The sequence below is a fragment of the Humulus lupulus genome, chromosome X, assembly GCF_963169125.1.
Source record: "Humulus lupulus chromosome X, drHumLupu1.1, whole genome shotgun sequence".
Taxonomy (NCBI): domain Eukaryota; kingdom Viridiplantae; phylum Streptophyta; class Magnoliopsida; order Rosales; family Cannabaceae; genus Humulus; species Humulus lupulus.
Window position 1 is genome coordinate 238,101,292 of NC_084802.1, and position 24,518 is coordinate 238,125,809.

At 42.9% G+C, this 24,518-nt stretch overlaps 1 protein-coding gene across 1 annotated transcript in view; it reads right to left on the bottom strand.

Annotated features, from left to right (window-relative positions):
- The window catches only part of LOC133806877 (uncharacterized), a 41,136-nt gene extending 16,856 nt beyond the window's left edge, over window positions 1-24,280 (bottom strand). Inside the window, exons 1-2 of the mRNA XM_062244960.1 lie at window positions 24,087-24,280; window positions 23,219-23,713 (exon numbers count right to left, since the gene is read on the bottom strand). Of these exons, the coding sequence (XP_062100944.1) occupies window positions 23,219-23,713; window positions 24,087-24,280 (689 nt within the window). The remainder of the gene's footprint in view (window positions 1-23,218; window positions 23,714-24,086) is intronic.
- Window positions 24,281-24,518: the final 238 nt, after the last annotated feature.

Here is a 24,518-nt window from a genome sequence, read left to right on the forward strand (position 1 = left end):
TCTTATTCCCTTTCAATTAGCTCTGGTGGCCCAAATGGCTCGAAGACATTATAATGGAGAAGTCCTAGCCTTTTAAAGGCTAAGGCAAGTGTGCCTCCAGAGGAGCTAGCCCGGTTGCAGGAGGCATTGGAGGCAGAGAAAACCCATTCTCGAGAGCTGGAGGATTCATCAACCAAGGCGGCCAATGAGGCCACGGTTGCTAAATATTAGGCCCAGCAAACCCAGGAGGAGGTGAAGGCGACTAAGGACAAGGCCTGGCAAGCCTAGGAGGAGGTTGCCCAGGCCCAGCAAGAAACAACTATGGTCATGGGAGAAGCTTTTTGGGCAGGGGAGGATGCAACCTAGGTCCATAACGAGGCCACTTGGGTAGCTAATAAGGCTCAAGCTATGGAGGAACAAGCACAGCAGGCCACACTCAAGGATTCTCGGACGACAGGGGAGGTGGCATCTCTCCGAAAGAAGGTAGAGGTCCTTGAGATGGAAATCGACACAATAGCTGAGGATGCTTTTTATTGGTTCTCCAAGGTTGTCTTTAATGGGGATTTTTCCCATCCTTTGCTATTTCTCAAAGGGTAAGCCTTTTCACATACTTTGCTCTGTCTTATTAGCTCTTCATCAACTTTCCTTGTGTTTACCGAGTTGACCATTTTCCCCTAATTTGGGAGAATTTTTCAGGAGTCTCCTGGCTCAAGAAGTTCGAAATTATCAATTCTAGAGCAGAATAATTAACTTTGTGTGTTTCTTACACCAATCGAAAGATGAAGCCATTCCCATGAAGGCTCTACAGACTGCCGAGGTCATGTCATGTCTGCCGAGGTTATGCTCGGTTGATAACATCGACAAATCTTCTATCATGTTATCTGCTGACAGAGATGAAGATAAAGAGGCCACTTTAACTAAGGTATCCCACACTTATCTTGTCGAATTGAAGAAGATTGGCGCTGCCCCAGTCGTCTCGCCTCTTCTTCCAGATGGCATCCACGCACTATCATAACACGTGGAACATGACTGGAAAAACCTAGCCTCTCGAAATGTTCCCTCCTCATCTCGAGGCTCTCGCCAAGGCTCAATAGCTAAGAGAACGAGCAAAGAGACCAGTATCTCCATTCTGTTCATTCCCAAAATGCTCTTGAAGCTACTAGTGCCCTAGCAGAAGTGGTCACTGCTTCTAAATCAAGCCACTCTTCTAGCAATGCCCCTGCCCCTATTGATGCTTTTCTACAAAGAACCTGTAATGCCCTACTACCTTAGAGCCGTTACTAAGTGATTTTAAAATAGAAATTGTGCATTTAATTGACTCAAAGTGGTTTCTAAAACCAAAAGTGTGATTAAACCAGAGTTTAAGGCTGTATTCTTTTAAAATGTTTAACTTCATTGAAGGCGTTAAATATAAAACATCTGGGATCCCAAAATAAGGTTTACAAAATATTTACAATTCAAAATAGGTTTACACTTGATCAGCTATCAAAAGAATGGTTAAATACAGCCATATACAAAATGCCCCCAACCAAAGCAGTCGGGCAGGCCGAACATGTACGCGCCGCCCCCACGCTCTCCATACTCATGGCCGGTTGACTGACTCCTTGCTTTTACCTGCCACACGGAGCACCCGTGAGCCGAAGCCCAGCAAGAAAACCCAAAAAACACATAACATATGCAAATCATATAGCTGACATAATTCACTGATAAATAGGAAAAACCATCATAATAAACAAGTACGGCCATGCCGCCCCAGAGGCCTTACCAAAGCCTGGGGTTTCGGTTCTCACCGCGAGGATAACTCATGTATCCCTTGGGTCCCACCCTGAATATAAGCATCCCATGTGCTGAGTGTTACTTTCGGCCCCACGGCCGTACCCGGCCTATGCCGCTCTCGGCCCATGCCGTTCATTACATTGTAATCACACATATAGCACATTCGAAAGAATCATTCACACACATCATGATTCATTTAAGATTAAACATTTGCACATAATAAAATCTCGGGCCATGCCCTACAATCACACAGTGGGGGGCCACGCCCTATTCTCGGGTGTTATGGTTTTCTTACCTGTATTCCGTGCTTTCCGATGCACCACGATCACGAGCACGGTCGACTAGTACGAGCCTCCCGAAATCCTAGTCACAACACACAAAAGACACTTTTAACAACCTTAAATGAGCTTCCAGGCCAAGCTCTAGCACTCAGAACGTTGAAATTCACCAAACATGGTAAAAGACTCAACCCCGAGCACCCTAGGTTAAATTCCCAAGCCTAAAATCTCAAAATCCCAAAATCCCTTAAGCGCCGCGGCATAGGCCACCCATGCCGCGGCATGCCCCCCAAACAGAACCCCCAAAGGCTCCAAAACAGGTAAGGGCCGCGGCATTGCTTGGGCCATGCCGCGGCCCGCCCTTCTCCATCAGCAAACAACTTCTTCGAAGGGTCGCGGCTCACCAAGAACCATGCCGCGGCCCGACCCTTCGAACCCAGAAAAAAACCACCATTTTACTCTCTAAACCTCACCTTAAACCATCTCAAACACATATCTCAACCCCAAAACTCAATTCCAAACTTCATATGAACAATCTAACAACCTATAGACACTAGAATCAAGATCAAAACATCAACACACCCAAGATTCACACCTTTGATCTTAAATTTCAGCAACTAACCCAAAACCCATGAAAATCTTAACTCAAGCATTAAATTCCTCAAATCAACGCAGAAAACAAACTTAATCAAGCATAAGATCCTTACCTCAAGAGTAGAATCCACCCTAAAAGTTCCCTTGATCTCTCCTAGACTCCCACTTCTCCTTCTCTTCTTCTTCTTTGCTTGCCCTAGCCTTTCTCTCCTCTTCTTTTCCTTCTCTTCTAATTTTATCAAAACACTAAATGATTCAATGCCCAAACCGTATACCCCATATACCCAGCTAAAACTTGCCTATTTGCCTTGCCAAAAGACCAAATTACCCCTTCCTACTAATCCTTCTTAGCTCAACCTTCAAGGGCACTTAAGTCTTTACACTTTCATTTCAATTCTACCACTTTCTATCTTAAAACTTGTTACCCAATTACCCATAACTAACCACTCATTCTCAATTCAACTTATAAGATTCCCGAAGTACCCCTAGGCTCCTCCCGAGCCGGGTACAACATCCCGTTGTGACTTTTAGACTAAATGGCTCACTAGGACCGTCTCGATGCGTGCATCCTGATAAAAACACCACCTCACATGGCACAATTCACGTAGTACAATTATCACAGTTATGCCCTATCATGGCCAGATTACAATCATGCTCATTATAAGACAATCAGGTCTACATGCATACTAATTCACATAGTCATGCATCTCAAATAATCAATTAGTCATATAACGTGCATTAAATGATAATCATGCATAAAACTCAATAGAAACACACACCAAATCCCATCATGCCCTCCAGGCACACTACTCCAAGCCCTTAAGCCTTAATACTGAATTTGGGGTCGTTACAGAACCTCCTCTTCTCTCTAGGTCTCAGAAGTTCTACTGGTCTGAAAGAGGAAACATTATCAACTTTCTCTCGGGGCTCCATATACGGTAGTGTCACAAGTCCCTTCTGGTCCTATCACAATGAAATCCAAGGTATCGTTTGGTCCAACTCCTTCTTCATCTTCTCAAACATAATTGATCTCCCCCAAACGTTCAATCTCTCAAGGTACATAGACGCGTAAGCTAGCTCTAGCCAACATGCCTCTATTCAGCAGACTTTCTAAATCTGCTCCCTCAAGTCTTCTAGCCCTGCAAAAACCGTCTCAAGAATATGTCCCTCTTACTTCTTATCCACTATCCATGCCCCCTCTGATGCAGTCATCACTACAACTTCAGCCACTCCTTCTCGTGTTATTTCTATTTCATCTGATCTACTTCCCCATGATTTTTTTCTCCAAAATTTGTGAGCCTCGTCAGTAGACATTACTACATTTCTCCACAGCGACTGTAGCAGTGGAAATATTGAAGAAGCGTATTTCACCTTTTCCAATTTTTCGATTCCTGGTGATTCTCTAGTTTATTCTCCAGGATCCTAGAAATCTGATGCTGACACTTCTTCTTTCAAGCTACCTCCCAATCCATTTATTTCAGTTCCAACTTCTCTGGCTAGAGCAGTATATGAGGTTATTGTTACCACTGGTGCTTCATTGCTCCCCGTAGTACCTCTTGCACCCTTTGTAACTTATACCTCTCTTTCTATTATTAATAACCATTTCCTTTTCTCATGTTGTTGTATTCTATTTTTAGCATGAATTCATTTACTCAGCTCGGGTACAGGTGGCAGATAAATACACAGAATATATGCTTATTATCCATGTGGACAGCTAAGGATTCATAAATATTAGACATGGTTCTAGGCGTCCTGAGTTTATCATGAACTAAGAACACAATTGTTGTTAAGCACGAGCTCAGAATCAGATAATTGTCGAAGCACGAGTTAGGAGGAGATATCCAGCTCATGATGATTCAACTATAATGCATATTCTGGGATCCCCAGAAACTCTGGATATGTTTATACGTTTATTTATGACCAGGCTGTCATATTTATTATCCGAGATAGCAGGAACATATTTATTCTGTTATCAAATCATATCCCCATATAAATGGGAATTATTTGTATTGAATATAGACATTATGTAAATGTGTGATTGACTCACGCGGTTACCCAAACCTGTCCATGGAATTCCCCTATAAATATTGGGAATGTTGGACAGGAAAGGGGGAATTATTCTGTAATACCGAAACTCTGCCAAAATAGTGAGAGAAACAGTAATAATAATGACTCGTGGACTAGGTGGATTTTAACCAATGAACCACGTAAAAGTTATGTGTTCTTGAGTGAATTCTTGATATTTTCATTATGGTTTATCATTAAGCACTAATCTTCCCTTATTATTTCTTAATACACTGTTGGAGAAAAACCGCGTCAACAGTTTGGTCTTTTCATTGAGAGTAAATTAGTGCTTCACAAAAATCCCAGTTGATTTCAATCATGGTGCTCTCTCGATCAATGCACGATAATGAGACAAAACAGCCTAGTGGGCAGGAGGCCCATCATATTGCTGTTGCGGATGAACGTGGCCCTGAGATTCAGCAACATCCAGGAAAACAACTGGCGGATCAAGGCGATATTGGTAGTTCGCCGTCATTACTGCCAAACCCAAACCCAGACTACCTAATTGTCGTTGAGATGGAGAACATGCAATTGAGGAGCCATCTCGCTAGGGAAAACAAGCAGATTCAGGAGGTTTTGGCTCGGTTACCCCCTCTTGCAACCGACGTTAATGTTGGAAAGAGGCAAAGTGGGTCTCATAAGTCCCACAGGAATAATCGATCCAAACTGAGTCGAACAGTTAGAACCGCCACTCCAAGTTTTGTACCTGCGAGGCAAGATTACCAGAATGCTCAACCCAGCAACCATCATAGGGGTCGTCAGAAAGTCAATCGGTCAGTTAGGACCACAACCCCAAGTTCGGTGCCTTCTTTATAAGTACCTAGGAATTCCCATGACAATCCACGAGGAGGGGCAGGAACAGGCTCACGAAGACAAAATGCTCCAACAAATCCTCCTACTCCACGATCGGATCACCAGGCACAAAGAACTAGAGACATTGGAGGAGAATAGAGGCAGGCTAATTTAGTCCTTCCTGATGGAACGAGGATAGCCTCACCAATAAGGCATCTCGTCACCTATAAGACATCCAATGCCACCTCATCCTCAGTGGGATATTCCAGCTCATGGGGACAGTAGGAGAAATCCTCCCCCATCGACCAATACTTACGTCCCACGAACACGTGTCGAGAATCCAGGTCCTCGGCCCCAGCCGCGAGCTATAAGCTTTGGAAACGGGAGTTACTGGACCGAAATCCATCGTAGCGGCAGGTCCAAAAGCGACCTAAGGAATCATTTGAGTTCAGCACAGAGCCCTCGGTGTGATCCACAACCCGATTTGAGCGATCGTCTGAACTCGCAGAGAAGGTATCCAGTTCGGGATGGAGATATTAGCTATACTCGACAAGAGGAAGGTCTGTCCATAGTACGCGATAACGGGAATGCCTCGCAAAACCAAGCTCGAACTTAGAGGGACAATAACCCGTCAAACGCGCATAATAGGATGGGAGCTGTTGAACAGCCCCCAGCTAACCTAGGGACTAGGGACCAAACCCTCGAAAAACTAGCTCTGATGGAAAAGAAAATGAGAAAACTCTTTTCCGAAAAGGAGAAAGACGATTACGACTAAGAGGAAGAGCTCGAGCCTTTTGCTCCAAATATTGCGGCAGCGACATATCCTGTGGGTTTCAGGATGCCACACTTGTTGAAATTTGATGGAGATGGAGATCCGTCCGATCAACTCGGAATGTTCAACACCATGATGATGGCCCACAATGTCGGGCTTGACCTAAGGTGTATTTTGTTCCCTGCAACTCTGATCGGACCAGCCAGGCAGTGGTTTAAGCAATACAAGAAACATTCCATAAGCTCGTGGAAGAAGTTTTCCTTCGAGTTCAAAAAAGCATTCCGAGCTTCATAGGCAGCTCGAGTTGAGGTTGATTCATTGGCCAACGTAAAGCTGCAACCTGGTGAAACACTGAAGGCATATTTGAGTAGATTTGCCAATGTGCCTGCACGAGCTAGGGATGCTGATGACAGCTCCAAACTCATGGCAATGAGGACGAGAATCCTCTTTGGGGGCGATCTATGGCAGGAACTCCAAAGAAAAGGAGTTAAGAGAGTAGATGAATTCTTAGCTCGAGCTCAAGAGTGGATAAATCTCGAGGAGGTGCGAGCTTCTATTGTAGGAAACAGCCAGACCCCTATCCAACCCATTGGAGTGGCAACATATGTAGCAATTACGGCTCAAACCGTTACCCAAAATAACCAGGGGGAATAACAAAAGAAAATGGAATGGTGAACCCGACCAGAGCAGGACAAAGAAAAATAAACTCGCAGAGAAGTTCAAGCCTCTCTACGCCACGTATATCGACCTAACGGATCCACATGAGCACATTTTTTTGGCCAATTCTAGTCGCCATCCATGGAAGAAGTCAGAACCATTGAAGAACCAGGTGGTGAAAAGGGATCCCTCAAAGTTCTGTCAGTTCCACAATGACATCGGTCATAACATTGATGATTGCCGACAGATGAAGGATAAGATTGAAACCCTCATTAAGGCAGGACCTTTGGCCAAGTTTGCCCGAAATCGGGTGAATCAGAGTCAGCCCGTTGGTCAAACCCTGCTACCTATTCCAGAAACTCCGACTAGCCATCCTGGAGCTCAAGCAAATCAGGTCGACCCTTCTCCGATAGTAGGGGGAGATATAACCACCATTTTGAGAGGACCGCATTTGGCAGGCATGAGCACCGGGGCCCAAAAGAGGTACATTAACGAACTGAAGTCCCATAACGGGGTGGAGTTCATCCCGGAACAATGGTTATCGAAACAACAACTATTGGAAAAGCAACCAATCATTTTCACAAAAGAGGATGCTAGCCACGTCCAATTCCCACATAACGATCCACTGGTGGTAACTGTTCAGCTCACCAACTGAAGGGTCCGAAAAACACTAGTGGATAACGGATGTTATGTGAATCTACTTTTCAGGTTCACCTTGGGAAAAATGGGGTTACCCGTAACTGATTTGAAGGCGACCTCGATGACTCTGTACGGGTTTTCTAGTGAAGGGTCGGCAGCCATCGAGACGATCTGATTGGTGGTGACATTGGGAGAAGAGTTGCGATATGTTTCCAAGTTGCTTGAGTTTGTGGTACTCAATTTTCCAGCTGCATACAATGCCATTTTGGGTCGACCTGCGCTGATGGCATTTGAAGCCGTAACCTCTATCCGCCACCTAGCAATGAAATTCCCCTCAGCTGCGGGAATATGCACCATCAGAGGTGATCAGCTCGCTTCCAGGGAATGCTATAGAATTTCTATGAAGGGAAAATCACAACCCGGGCAGCAAGCGATGGTCATAAATGATAGAGGTGAGGTGTCCCAGGAAGTAGAAGTTATTCACGGGATGGAAGAACCTCAGCAAAAAGGGGATAATGTGGTCACCCAAGACGACGACATTGACCCACGGGTAGGCGAAGACAGATCAGAGCACCAAGCCATAGAAGAGCTCGAGGAAGTAAACATTGACCCCAAATAAGCTTCAAGAGTTGTAATGATTGGAAAGAATCTTGATGATAAAAGGAAGAAGGAGTTGTTTGATTTCTTACAGGAAAACCTAGACGTCTTCGCTTGGTTGCATGAAGATATGGCGGGAATAAGTCCGAGTGTAATCATGCACACCTTAAATTTGGACAAGAACGTGCCTGCAAAATCCCAAAAATGGAGATGTTTGGGAACGGTCCGAGCTAAAGCCCTTGAGGTAGAAGTAGCTCGATTATTAAAATGTGGGTTTATCCGGGAGGCAAGATACTCAATTTTGGTCACCAATCCCATGTTGGTCCCGAAGCCAAACAGGAAGTGGAGGACCTGTATCGAATTATCTGATCTAAATAAAGCTTGTCCCAAGGATTGTTTCCCACTGCCAAGGATTGACCAGTTGGTAGATGCCACGGCAGGTCACGAGCTCATGTCCTCATGGAAGCGTATTCTGGATATAACCAGATCACGATGAATCTTGCGAACCAGGAACATACTAGCTTCATGACTGAACATAACGTATATTGTGATAAAGTTATGCCCTTCAGGCTGAAGAATGTTAGGGCTGCATATCAATGCTTGTTCAAAAAATGTTTGCTAGCCAGATCAGGAGAAATATGGAGGTGTATGTTGATGACATGCTTGTCAAATCAAAAACTGCCAATAACCATGTGTCTGATCTAGAAGAATGTTTTGGAATATTAAGGACGTATGACATGAAGCTTAATCCCCAGAAATGTACTTTCAGAGTGGCATCTGGAAAATTCCTGGGGTTCATAGTCAACACAAGGGGATCGAGGCAAATCCTGAGAAAATCAAGTCGTTGTTAGAAATACCCTCACCCAGGTCGCGTAAAGAAGTTCAAAGCCTAACTAGAAGGGTGACAGCTTTGAATCGAGTCATTTCAAATCCACTTACAAGTGTCTGCCATTCTACAACTTGCTCAGAGGAAATAAGAAATTTGAGTGGACCAAGGAGTGCGAACAGGCATTCCATGACCTAAAAACGCACCTGGTTATCTAAACCTACGTCTGGAGAATCTTTGTTCCTTTATTTGGCCGTGACAGAGAATTCAGTCAATGTCGTGTTAGTTTGAGAAGAAGACCATGCTCAGAAACCAGTATATTACGTAAGCAAGGGACTTCTCGGAGCCGAGTCACGATATCCACTGATAGAGAAGCTGGAATTATGTCTAATATTAGCTTCTAGAAAGCTCCGGCCATATTTCCAGTCCCATTCAATCAACGTCTTGATCGACCAACCTTTAAGGCAGGTTTTGCAAAAACCTTAAATGTCGGGACGTCTCTTAAAATGGGTCATTGAACTTAGCCAGTTCGAGATATTGTACATGCCACAGACCTCAATCAAGAGTTAGGCCCTTGCTGACTTTATGGCTGAATGCACTGGTTTTCAAGAAGAGCTCTTGAGGGAGCCGGTGCAAGAATTATGGAAAATCTTCGTTGATGGATCATCAAACGAGAATTGATCAGGAGTTGGGATCATCTTAATCTCACCAGAAGGGCATCGATTTCATACAGCTCTGAGAATCAGATTTGAGGTGTCCAACAATGAAGCAAAATATGAGACCTTACTAGTAGGGCTGAGGGTGGCAAGAGAGCTCAAGGCGAAATCCATCCAATGCTATAGCGATACCCAACTTGTGGTCTATCAAATATTGGGAGAGTATCAAGCTCGAGGTACCAAGATGACAACCTACTTAGCTAAGGTAAAGAGAGAATTGTCTAAATTTGAGTACAGCCCTGTTGAACAAATACCCCGTGAGAAGAACTGTAACACTGATGCTTTGGCATGACTTGCTACCACAAAAGTGGCTGAGACGTTAAATGTAGTGCCAATGGAGTTCTTGGAGAGCTTGAGTGTGACAGAAGAAATGGTAGAAGTCAGAATGATCGACATATGACCGACCTGGATGACTCTTATAATGGAATACCTCGCAACTGGAAAGTTACTTGATGAAAGAAAATGAGCGAGAAAAATACTCTATCAAGCTCTGCTGTATGTGATAGTAGATGGAACCTTATATCGGCATGGTCATTCGTTACCTCTCCTACGATGCGTTCTGCCCGAGTAAGCCAAAACCATTTTACAAGAAATACATGAAGGATTTTGTGGGGATCATGCTGGGGGGCAAAACCTGGCACTAAATATACTGAGACAGGGCTACTTTTGGCCCACTTTAACAAAAGACTCGATCTCGTATGTTCAGAAATGCGGCAAATGCCAACGTTTCGCCATAGTTGCCTGAGCTGCTCCAGTCGAGCTAATGATGATTTCATCCCCGTGGCCATTTGCAACATGGGGAATCAATCTAATAGGTTCCCTGCCTATGGGAAAGGGAGGAGTTTGATATGCGGTGGTGGTGATCGATTACTTCATGAAGTGGGCAGAAGCCGAGCCCCTGGAAACCATCACATCAAAAAGATCACTAGACTTCATGGTGAAGAGTATTATATATCGATTTGGACTTCCTAAGAAAATCGTGTCAAACAATGGGACACAATTCGACAGTGATCTCTTCACGGACTTCTGTGAAAAATATTTCATCACAAAGAGTTTCTCATCGGTAGCATACCCACAAGCCAACGGGCAGGTCGAGGCTGTAAACAAAACCCTTAAGGCAAGTTTAAAGAAGAGGTTAGACGAAGCCAAAGGACTGTGGCCCGAACAGCTCTCGCAAGTACTTTGGGCCAACCAAACTTCTCACAGGACCTCCACGGGGCATACTCCTTTTTCCCTAACTTTCGGAAGCGAGGCCATCCTTCCAATCGAAGCAATGGTAACTACTCACAAGCAAAGGACATTTGATCAAGAATAGAATAAAGGACTACTTAACGCATCTCTTGATCTGATCGAAGAAAAATGACAGGAATCGCAATTGCAGCTCGCCAATTATTAACAAAAGATCACTTGCTATTTCAATTCAAAAGTCAAGGGTCGTAGACTGGGATTAGGCGATATGGTTCTCTGAAGGGTCTTTGTGGAGAATAAACACCCTAAGGATGGTGTGTTAGGCCCGAACTGGGAAGGAACATACAATATTGTAGAGGTCTTATGCGAGGGAACTTTCAAGATAACTCGACTGAATGGAGAAATAGTGCCACAGACATGGAATGCTCTACACTTGAAAAAGTATTATTAATAGTGCCACCATCAATGTCAGGCTTATTTATAAAGGCCATTCTGATTAAATGTAGAGTCCAAGAACTTTACTTAGCTAGTTAGATAGTAGTAGCAATAGTAATAGTTATAGTATCTTTATGATTGTCGATTTTGGTTCAGACCAGAATTTAGTTGGACACTCCTAGTAACACTTGTAGATTTTATAAGTTTAACCTATAGCTTAAGAATATTAATTATAACCTAATGTTTAATTAATATGACTGATTATGAAGGTGATATTTATTATAATATAAGGTTTAGATAAACCCAATAAGGAAATGACACTTGTCATTTGTATGTTTAATGAATAATTAAGTATTTTGAAGAATAAATTTAATAAGAGTAATATTTGAATATCCTACGGTTTGCCAGTAGCATTGAAATCGTTAGAGGACTTAGTCAGGTTGTTTACTCAATTCAAATTAGGCTAAAAAAGTGAAATTACGTGTATAATATTTCAGTGTATGCCGATATATCGCAGCACTAGGGGCGATATATCGCCATACGGGGATAGGAAAAACACGTAACTTCGCACGACCACCTCGACGAGCCTCGGGCATATTAGCCCAGGCGATATATCACCTACTAGGGGCGATATATCGACTGTATTTCCAGATTTTTAAACGTTTTTGAAACCGAGCTTAATTTATTCTTTAACCTCTTGATAAGTCCAAATTCTTTTTGACCGAGTCTTCAGCCTTTGCTGAACAATTATTCAAAGAATTTTCAATTAAAAAGCCATTATTTTATTCAAGCTAAATAAAGATCTTTTCATTCTTGAACTCTATAAATAGGACCTAGTACCCAGCCATTTATTCATTCATCAAGCTAAGTTCAGAGTCTACAAGCTGCTAGGTTATTTTAGAGTGATAAACACTTGGGTTGGGGTTATAAGCTTTATCCTTATAAGCTTAATAAACACTCGGGAAGTAAGGTTCGTAGTATATTTCGGTTCGAGGTGTAGTTCGGTTATAGAAGCATTCGAGGTATTTCTTCTTCTAGTTCCTTTTTGTGTTATTCTTATAGTTTTTCTACTCAAAATCCTAACTCGAATTCTTTATTCTTGGTTAGGAATCTAAGATCTTGAACGTAAGATTGTTCTTGGTAAGTATCCTTTCGATGGTGTTGTTCATTCTTTTCATCCTTTTTCTTTAGTATACTCACCTTTCTATTATGCTTTTTAGGAGTGTTCCAATGTCCCGATACTGTTCTCATATCCCGGTATATTGGTAAGGAAAATAGGATAGGATTTTATATGTTATATGTTATCTTATGATATGTTATGTTATGAAATGTTATATTATGTATGTTGGTAGACTTGGGCATATGACTTGTATAGCTAACAAGCCCCAATAAATTTATGGGCATATGACTTGCTTAGCTAGCGAGCCCCACAAATGTAATGGACATATGACTTGATTAGTTAACAAGCCCCAAGTAGTATAATGGCCATTTTAGTAGTATATGACATATGTTTATGATACACTTATAGTATATGTTTATGATATATTTTTAGCATATGATGTGACATAAATTTTATGTATATGAGTTATGTTGTTAGTTTTTCCTTGCTGGGCATTAGGCTCATTCCTTTATGTTTATATATGCAGGAAAATAGATTGGCGGCGGAAAAGGTTCTTGGCAGCTTGGGGATGTGTATTGAGGCATGATGGAATCGGTGGATTGAGCGTTCGATTTGAGGATGAAGTCGCTTCCTAGTCTTTTAAAAATTATGCTTTATATGTATTTTCTGCACTAAATTTTGTAACCCATTTATTTAAAGTTATGTTATGCTTTTATTTTAAAAACAATGGGACCCATATCCTACTTTAAATTTTATGTAGTTTAACATTTGTTTTACAAGTTTTAATGAAGTTATGATTATTTCACTTGTGAGTTTTCTTTAAGATTAGTATAGTAGTCATTAATGGTCCAAGGTCTAGAATAGTTGGGCCGTTACTGTTGGTATCAGAGCAACGGTTCATCCGCATGAAGTTCTCCTCGATAAACACACTCAAAACTCTGAATCTGACTACCAAGTAAGTGTTTAAGTTATAGTTATTATGTTTATATGTATAGCTAACGATTTTAGCATTTATGTTTTCAGTTAAGAATGAACGAAGCATTAACCTATGAGGATATCCGAGCCATTAAGGCTTTAAAGAGAATTAGAGAACCGAGAAACACCATAGGAGTGCTAGAGAGAATCACTCAAAGACTGCTTTTGTTCCACAAAGAAATAGGTCACCTTCAAGAATCTAAGCAGATCATGATGAGAGCAACGGAGCAATACGTTTTAGTAATTAGACTATTTAGAGATTTTCATATCGTAATTGCAGCCTTAGAGGAAATACGGGAAACAATGGATGATGAAGATAAACTGCTGGTAGCAATGAGATATTATTTTCTCTTAATTAGGTTCACTTCAAAAATAGAGTTTCAGTTTACAAATGAGCAAAAGCATAGGATTTTTATGAACCTTCCTCGAGGGCATTTTGAGGCACATGATAATGAAGACTATGAAGAGTTAGATGATGATATGCTAGATGAAGGATTGGATAAAGAAGATCCCGATTTTTAGAATAGTTAGTTTCATTGTTTGTTTTATTTATTATTTGTTTTATGGTTGTAGTTAGTGAAAACGTTTTTCCAAATTAATATCATGTTATTTTGTTATCATGTATGAGTTTGATTTTTTTTTGCAATCATAATAAATAATGACTAAGTTCAGTGAGGGTGGATACAAATCAATGAACCAAGCTTCTATATTGAGAGTTAGGGGGCCATAGTAGTGGGAACGATTTTACTGATCCTATCCCTCCCTCAATATGGTTAACTTTGGAACAAAGATGAGTTTCGAGCCTGAGAATTAAAGTCATATAAGGTGATTAGAAATAGACTTAGAAAATAAAGATGGCTTGTTTTTCTAAGTATAGAAACCCACTCTAAATAAAGAAGACTTATATTTAATTTTCATAAGAAGTCATAATCAATAGGTCCGAGTTATGTCTGTTTAGAATAAGTTTTTGCCTTAGAGCCTATTAGGTAAAGTTATAACATGTTTCTTTCAACTGTTAGAACTCTGCAGTGATGTCGCTCCGAAGATCTGCACGCACCAACGGAAACGCCTCCAACGCTGCTCCAGTGAATAATGAAGCCCTTCCAGCTCGCAGAAGGGGAGTGCGTGCTACTGCCAGCCGCAACGCGCCGGCACCGCCAATTGACAACACTGCGGAGATCACCAGACTGTGACAACAAGCCAAGGAACTTTTGTAGCAACAACGACAACAGGCTCAGCCCCAGACTCAGCCTCCACCGCAGCCCCAGCCACAGCAAATGGCCAAAGCACCCCAACAAGTTGGTCCATAAGGGGGATGGCCAGTGGTGAACTATGCGCCATATCCAGTACAGCACTTGGAGCCAGTTTATGAGAGGTTCTGCAAGCAGCACGCTCCAAACTTCGAAGGGACTACAGAACCCATTGAGGCAGAAGAGTGGATAAGGAATGTAGAGCCAATTCTGACGCACATGAATCTCAGTAACACGGACCATATATCTTGCATCTCATTTTTTCTCAAGAAGGATGCCAGAATATGGTGGGACTTGGTCTAGCAATCGCATGATGTTGCCACCATGACATGGACTCGATTTGTGGAGCTGTTCCATAAGAAGTATTACAATTCAGCTGTCATTGCTTCAAGGGTCGAGGAATTCGCTAGTCTAAAGCAAGGCAATTTGACAGTGGCAGAGTATGCTCGTCAGTTCGGCCGCCTAGCTAAGTTTGCACCAGAAATTGTTCTAACCGACTATCTGACGGTGTCTAAGTTTGTTATAGGACTTCGACCGAAGATCGAGATGGGGGTTAAGCTAGCAAACCTGGGTCATACTACGTATGCCCACATTCTAGAGATGGCAATAAAAGTAGAGAGGTTGCAAGCTAATGTAAGTAAAGAAGAAGCCAGTAAGCCTGAGCCTAGACAGCAGGGTCAACCTCAGACCAGTCGAAACAGCAACCATAATAGCAACAATCAGTTCGGCAACAACAGTAACGGTCAAAAAAGAAGGCATTCTAATAATAAGTGTTGACGGTAAGAACTGGTCAACGAAGTTAAGTTGGAAAAATTATCGAATCAAGATCGCTAATTGAAAAGCTATAAAAACTTGAACAAAAACTCAAAAACAATGATAAATCAACAATGGAGAATTTAGTCTTTCATTCACACTTAAGCTTCTGGTACAGTAAAATTCCCAACCCCCCTCCTAGTGGTCTTAGAATCCCTTTTATAGTTGGCTCTAATGGCCTTAGGTACATATTGGTCCAGGGGACCAGGAGGTACATACGTATTGCATTAGGGGAGTGGCTCCAGAGGTGGTGATCGTACATCCCGTACTGGAGCAGGTGTCAGTACGATACCTCCACTACTTGTCTGTACCCATTTCTGATGCGCGGTGGCAGGCGTAGTGGCGCAGGAGGTCGTGGTGTCGTCTCTGTCCTATGACCGTAGACGTACGGACCATGGCTCTTCCCCCAGCAATCTTACTGGTACTGATATCCGTACTCAACACTAGGTCGTACAAATATGTCTTCATTCGACCCGTACGGGACCGCCTAAGCATAGGGGTCCTAAGGTGCAAGGACTGGGACCCTCGGCGCGAGGCGGAGATTTTTGGTCCTTGGTGCGAGATGCCTGAAGTCTCCCAAGATCACTCACAAATCTTGGCCATAGGTATGTCCCCCATGTCTGACGTCTAAGGACGCATGACGAGACGCCCTGTTTGTGGCTCCCTTGACGGCGCTGCTCCCTAGCTGCTCAGGAGGCCCCCTATCCCCTCGTACGGCCAAACAAGGCCATGGCTGGGCAAGGCCACTTGGTTTCCTCGGCCTATGGCGAGGCCCTTAGACGTGAGGCGGCTAATGCGAGACGGTGGCACGGGCTTAGCATCCAAGCGAAGCCAGGGGGTGCTCCGTGCGCGGGGGCCGAGCGAGGCGACGGGGCTCCATGCGCGGGGGCCGAGCGAGGCCACGGGGCCTTGCGCGGGAGCCGAGCGAGGCCATGGGGCCATGCGCGGGGGCCGAGCGAGGCGACGGGGCTCCATGCGCGGGGGCCGAGCGAGGCGACGGGGCTCCATGCACGGGGGCCGAGCGAGGCCATGGGGCCGTGCACGGGGGCCGAGCGAGGCCATGGGGCCATGCGCGGGAGCCGAGCGAGGCCATGGGGCCATGCGCAGAGGCCGAGCGAGGCGACGGGGCTCCATGTGCGGGGGCCGAGCGAGGTGACGGGGCTCCATGCGCGGGGGCCGAGCGAGGCCATGGGGCCATGCACGGGAGCCGAGCGAGGCCATGGGGCCATGCGCGGGGGCCGAGCGAGGCGACGGGGCTCCATGCGCGGGGGCCGAGCGAGGCCAGGGGGCCATGCGCGGGAGCCGAGCGAGGCCATGGGACCATGCGCGGGGGCCGAGCGAGGCGACGGGGCTCCATGCGCGGGGGCCGAGGACCTCTTGTAATTCTCATATTTTGGCTTGGTGGAATTTTGGCGTCCACAATAAGCAATCTGACAGCGATAAGAGGGCACAGACAAATAATGGGGGAAATAAGTCGGGTTATGTGGAATACCCACCATGTGTTAAGTGTCAGAAGAAACATCCTGGTGAATGCCGCGCAAACACCAAGGAATGTTATAACTGTGGTCAGGAAGGACACCGGAAAAGAGATTGTCCTCAGCACAAGCTAGAAGGGAAGAAAGTCGACAAGATGGTTCCTGCTAGGGTTTTTTCCTTAACCCAAGGAGAGGCTGATGCTAGCAATAAGGTGGTCATAGGTCAGGTTTCTATCCTCAATAATATATGCTCTGTATTATTTGATTTGGGAGCCACTCATTCGTATATCTCGTTAGGAATGATAGAAAACTAGGCAAACCTTGTGAAAGATTTAGAACTAGGTTTGTAACCGAGTTGCCTTCGGGCAAAGTAGTTCTATCATCACGGATAGTACGAGGTGTACCGATCAAGATTGAGGATGTAGAACTAGAAGGAGACCTGATATAACTGGAGATCAAGGACTTTGACGTGATACTAGGCATGGACTGGCTAGCACGGCATGGCGCAACCATCGACTGCAAACGCAAGAAGGTGATGTTCGAGACTCCTGACGGCCAGAAACTATGCTTCATGGGACAAGCTTTAGGATTTCGCACCCCGTTAGTATCATCTCTCAAAGCTCAAAGAATGATGGAAAAAGGATGTTAAGCATTCTTAGCCAACATCACAGATGTGGTAAAGGAAACACCACTCAAGGTTGGAGACGTCCGTATTGTAAGAGAATTTCCAGAGGTATTTCCCGATGACTTGCCAGGGTTGCCGCCGACTCGGGAAATTGACTTCATGAAAGAATTAGTACCAGGCACCGAGCCTATCTCCAGGGCACTGTACTGGATGGCACCTACAGAACTCAAGGAGTTAAAGACGCAGCTACAAGAACTCCTAGACTTGGGTTTTATTAGGCCGAGCTATTCGCCATGGAGAGCACCAGTGCTATTCGTGAAGAAAAAGGACGGAAGCATGCAGATGTGTATAGACTATCGCGAGCTAAACAAGGTAACGATTAAGAATAAGTACCCGCTACCCCAGATCGACGACTTGTTTGATCAACTCCGAGGCGCGACTGTATTTTCAAAGATTGATTTACGATCCGAGTATCATCAGCTCAAGGTAAAGGGAGAAGACAGCCTTTAGAACTCGTTATGGACATTACGAGTTCTTAGGTATGTCTTTTGATCTTACCAACACACCAGCCGTGTTTATGGACTTGATGAATAGGGTCTTCAAGGACTACTTAGATAAATTCTTCGTAGTGTTCATCGACAACATCTTAGTATACTCTAAGGATGAAGTAGAGCACGAGGAACATTTGAGGTTGATTTTGTCACGACTGAAGGAGCATCAACTCTACGCCAAGTTCAAGAAATGCGAGTTTTGGCTTTTGCAAGTGGCGCTCCTCGGGCACATTATATCAAAAGACGGAGTTGCAGTAAACCCATCAAAGGTAGAGGCCGTGAAGGAGTGGCCAAGACCAAAGAACGCATCTGAAGTAAGAAGCTTTCTGGGGTTAGTAGGTTATTATAGGAGGTTCGTAGAGGGCTTTTCTAAGATAGCCACTCCGCTTACCAACCTGATCCGGAAACAACAAAGATTCAACTGGAATGATAGATTTGAAGAAAGCTTCTAGTTCCTTAAGGATAAGCTTTGCTCAGCACCAGTACTATCTGTACCGACACCCAACGATAAGTTTGTAGTCTACTAAGATGCATCGATGCAAGGGTTGGGTTGCGTGCTGATGCAGAATGACAAGGTGACAGCCTACGCCTCACGACAGCTGAAGGAGTACGAACAATGCTATCCAACGCATGATATGGAGTTGGCAGCGCTGTCTTTGCATTAAAAATCTGGCGCCATTATCTTTACGGAGAAGGGTGCGAGATTTATATGGACAACAAAAGTTTAAAGTACTTCTTTACTCAGAAGGAGCTCAGCTTGAGGCAACGCAGGTGGTTAGAGATAGTGAAGGATTATGACTGCGAAATATTATACCAGCCGGGGAAGGCAAACGTAGTTGCCGATGTGCTAAGTAGGAAAAGTTATGGAAGTTTAGCAGCATTAGCTGGACTAGAAAAGCCACTGCAGCAGGAGCTGATCAATGCCAGAATAGAAGTAGTTGTCGACAAACTAGCTAACTTGTCTATCCAGTCAAATCTGCTAGAAGATATACGGATTGGGCAAGAATAGGACGACACACTAGCGACACACGTGGATGCAGTTAGAGAAGGCAATACCATAGATTTCTCAATATCTAGTCAAGGTTTATTGAGATATAAGGATCGGGTATGCGTGCCAAATGATCAAAGGATTAAGAAGACGATTCTAGAAGAAGCGCACAGTACCCTGTACTCAATTCACCCACGGTCGACCAAGATGACTCATGACATCAAGGCAATCTATTGGTGGCTAGGGATGAAAAAGGACATAGCAGAGTTTGTGTCTAAGTGTCTAGTATGCCAGCAAGTAAAAGCAGAACATCAGCGGCCTGCAGGCTTATTGCAACCGATTAGTGTACCAGAATGGAAGTGGGAAGATATAGCTATGGACTTTGTGACGGGTTTTCCACGAACGAACAAGCAGCATGATTCCTCTTGGGTAGTAATAGATAGGCTAACCAAGTCGGCTCATTTCCTGCCTGTTAAGACTTCATACACGGCAGACCAATATGTAGACATCTATGTCCAAGAGATAGTATGGTTGCATGGAATCCCCAATACAATAGTGTCGGATAGAGGATCGGTGTTTACATCAAGATTTTGGGGAAGTTTACAGCAAGCTATGGTACTAAGTTAAGTTTTAGTACAACTTTTCATCCTCAAAAAGATGGGCAGTCCGAGCGTACGATTCAGATTTTAGAAGATATGTGGCGCGCTTGTGTGCTTGATTTCGGAGGATCATGGAATAAGTACTTGCCACTGATAGAGTTCTCCTACAACAATAGCTACCAGTCAATGATCGGGATGGCACCTTATGAGTTGCTATATGGAAGAAGGTGCCAATCACCATTGCACTGGGACAAGGTAGGAGAAAGGCAGCTTCTAGGTCCTGAAGTTGTTAAACTAGCTCAAGAAGCAGTAGTGCTAATTAGACAGTGTATGCTTGGTGCTCAAAGCTGTCAGAAAAGCTATGCGGATGCCAAGTGACGTGATGTGGAATTCAAAGTCGGAGATCCAGTCTTCTTGAAGATATCTCCTATGAAAGGTGTGAAGCAGTTTGGGAAGAAAGGCAAGCTCAGTCCCCGATTTATAGGTCCTTTTGAGATATTGGACAAAGTGGGACAGTTGCATATAGACTAGCCCTACCGCCAGCTATAGCAGATAGTCACAACGTGTTCCACATCTCGATGCTACGCAAGTATGTGTCAGACTCATCTCACGTCCTGAAGTACGATACGATAGCACTCCAAAAAGACTTGAGTTATGAGGAACGACCGGTTAGCATCCTGGATAGGGGGTGAAGTAGTTACGGTCCACGAGCATTCCTATAGTCAAAGTCCTATGGAGTAATAGTTCTGAACGAGAGCCAACGTGGGAGTTGGAGGAGGACATACAAGGCCGGTATCCGTAGTTATTTGGTAAGTAAATTTCGAGGACGAAATTCTTTTTAGTAAGGGAGAATTGTAGAGTCCAAGAACTTTACTTAGCTAGTTAGATAGTAGTAGCAATAGTAATAGTTGTAGTATCTTTATGATAGTGGATTTTGGTTCAGACTGGGATTTAGTTGGACACTCGTAGTAACACTTGTAGATTTTATAAGTTTAACCTATAGTTTAAGAATATTAATTATAACCTAAGGTTTAATTAATATGACTGATTATGAAGGTGATATTTATTATAATATAAGGTTTAGATAAACCCAATAAGGAAATGACACTTGTCATGTGTATGTTTAATGAATAATTAAGTATTTTGAGGAATAAATTTAATAAGAGTAATATTTGAATATCCTATGGTCTGCCAGCAGCTTTGAAATCATTAGAGGACTTAGTCAAAGCTGCTTACTCAATTCAAATTAGGCTGAAAAAGTGCAATTACGTGTATAATATTTCAGCGTATGCCGATATATCGCAACACTAAGGGGCGATATATCGCCATACGGGGATACGAAAAACACATAACTTCACACGGCCACCTCGACAAGCCTCGGGCATATTAGCCCAGGCGATATATCACCTACTAGGGGCGATATATCGGCTGTAGTGCCAGATTTTTAAACGTTTTTTAATCTGATCTTAATTTATTCTTTAACCTCTTGATAAGTCCAGAATCTTTTTGACCAAGTCTTCAGCCTCTGCTGAACGATTATTCAAAGTTTTTTCAATTAAAAAGCAATTATTTTATTCAAAATAAATAAAGATCTTTTCATTCTTGAACTCTATAAATAGGACCTAGTACCAAGCCATTTATGCATTCATCAAGCTAAGTTCAGAGTCTGCAAGCTGCTAGGTTATTTTAGAGTGATAAACACTTGGGGTGGGGTTATAAGCTTTATCCTTATAAGCTTAATAAACACTCAGGAAGTAAGGTTCGTAGTATATTTCGGTTCGAGGTGTAGTTTGGTTATAGAAGTATTCGAGGTATTCCTTCTTCTAGTTCCTTTTTGTGTTATTCTTATAGTTTTTCTACTCAAAATCCTAACTTGTATTCTTTATTCTTGGTTAGGAATCTAAGATCTTGAACGTAAGATTGTTCTTGGTAAGTATCCTTTCGATGGTGTTGTTCATTCTTTTCATCCTTTTTCTTTAGTATACTCACCTTTCTATTATGCTTTTTAGGAGTGTTCCAATGTCCCGATACTGTTCTCATATCGCGGTATATTGATAAGGAAAATAGGATAGGATTTTATATGTTATATGTTATCTTATGATATGTTGTGTTATGAAATGTTATATTATGTATGTTGGTAGACTTGGGCATATGACTTGTATAGCTAACAAGCCCCAATAAATTTATGGGCATATGACTTGCTTAGCTAGCAAGCCCCACAAATGTAATGGACATATGACTTGATTAGTTAACAAGCCCCAAGTAGTATAATGGCCATTTTAGTAGTATATGACATATGTTTATGATACACATATAGTATATGTTTATGATATATTTTTAGCATATGATATGATATGATATAAATTTTATGTATATGAGTTATGTTGTTAGTTTTTCCTTGCTAGGCATTAGGCTCATTCCTTTATTTTTATATATGCAGAAAAATAGATTGGCGGCGGAAAAGGTTCTTGGCAGCTTGGGGATGTGTAATGAGGCATGATGGAATCGATGGATTGAGGGTTCGATTCGAGGATGAAGTCGCTTCCTAGTCTTTTAAAAATTATGCTTTATATGTATTTTCTGCACTAAATTTTGTAACCCATTTATTTAAAGTTATGTTATGTTTTTTTTTAAAAAACAATGGGATCCCATATCCTACTTTAAATTTTATGTAGTTTAACATTTGTTTTACAAGTTTTAATGAAGTTATGATTATTTCACTTGTGAGTTTTCTTTAAGATTAGTATAGTAGTCATTAATGTTCCAAGGTCTAGAATAGTTTGATTGTTACATTAAATAGTAGATGGATTGTTAGATAACCATTTCTTAGTCTTGTTATTGCAAGCCCGTGTTCTCATATTTGTAAAAGCAATCAAGAAAGTTTATACATTCTGGTTACTTGGGGGACACATAACTGAGGTTGGCAAAATTAAGCCTGCTCGGATAAGATTAAAAGCTGAGAAGCTTGGAAAAATTTATTATTCAAGGGCCTTTTAAAGCTTGAGTTTTCAATAAACCTAGCGCGAACTAAGTTTAAATCATCTAAAACCTTGGATATAATTAGGTCAAAAACTTATAAATTTTGGAAAATTGATTATTCAAAGGCTTTTTAAAGCTCGAGTTATCAATAAACCTAGCACGAACTAAGTTTAAATCATTAAAAACCCTGGATATTACCAGGTTCGAGGCCTGGTTCTTAACAAGTATGATACAAATAAGCAAACAAAATCTTGGATATAACCAATTTTGATAAAATCTATCTCGATCTAAAAGTCGATTCCTAAAATCTCGAATGTACAAGAGTCTAAGGATTCATAAGCATGAGAAGATAATAAAGGAAAGACAAATGGATCAAAAGTTAGATATATATTGAAATAAAACTAACAAATATATTACATCGAGGAGAAATAACCTCAAGCAAAGCCCGAAGGCAATTATTTAATACCAAAATACTGTTAGACAATTACAAATAAAATCATAAATAAAATCATTGGGCTCCGTCAGCTCACCCCACTGAAGTGACCTCCTCGCCATCTCCCTCTGCCACTCCGGACACCTCACCAGTCTCCCAGGGTTCTTGCAAGAACCGATCCTTGAATTTAGCAAGGTACTGATCCCACAACCCAAGCTCCATAAAAGAGGAGTTCCCGTCCTGGTAGAAAGCCCAGCAATGGTATAACATCTCCACCATGGCTGATGATGATGCTACCTTTTCCTCCTTGGATTTAACTTCAGCCTCGAGTAGTTTCTCTTTGAGCTCACCAATCTCGACCTGAAGCTGTTTAGCACGATGGTTCGCTTCTACAGTCTGAGCTTGGGAGGTGGATAGTGCGGTCTTTGCGGCCTGCTCGATTTCTTGGGAAGAGGTGAGAGCAGCCTTTGCAGCATGCTCATTCTTCTGAGCAGCTGTCAAGGCAGCTTTGGTGGCCTGCTCACCTTCCTGAGCAACATTCAAGGTGACTTTGGCAGTGTCTAACTCAGCCTGAAGCTCTTCATTTCTGGCCCTAGCACGAGTTATGTTTCAGTATTGGGCGAAGACAGACTACAAAATAATAAAACAAGTCAAAAATATAAGATGAAGAACACTATAAAAAAAATTCATCACCAAATATGGGAGAAGAACTCATGGTAAGGTTTATCCCCATGGCGGACTCAAAGACATTCTCTGGGCTACGCTCCTCTGTGGTTCTCAGGTCCCTCACACTGGCTTTATAGGCATGGCCCACCATATGAGTCGCTGTCTCATACAAGATACCCCGAAAGGCTTTAGGGATCTTCTCCAGGTCCTGAGGATCAATTAGTATTCAGACGATGGGGGCATCGGCTTGTATTACTTGAGGAGGAGGCATGAGTCGAGGTGGGGGAGGGGGAACCTACCCAACGGTGACAGAGGTCATCAAAGCTGGCTCTCGAGCTGAGCTCGTGTCCTTACCCTTAGCAGGGGATTTTGAAGTATTCCCCGTTGTAGGGGTGGCCTTCTTCGCCACCCTAGGCCTCTTCACGACGAGGCCCGTGCCGGAGTTTTTAGCCTGAAAGGCAGTCCTTAGGCCAGGGGCTCCTATTGATTCCATCTCTTCGCCTAAAATGAATAAAAGAGTTAATTCATAAAAACATCTCAAAGATATAAAAAGAAAAAGGAAATGGGGAATATAAAGATCCTACCCTCTAGGCTGGGGGAGGAATCTATAATCACCAACTCAGGTGTATGAACCGGGCTAAGTCTTACCTCTAGCTCTGAGAGTAATGGAGAGGAGGGGGAATCTAAGGTTACAATCTCTAAAATCGTAGGGAGTTCAGGTCCCTCCTCAG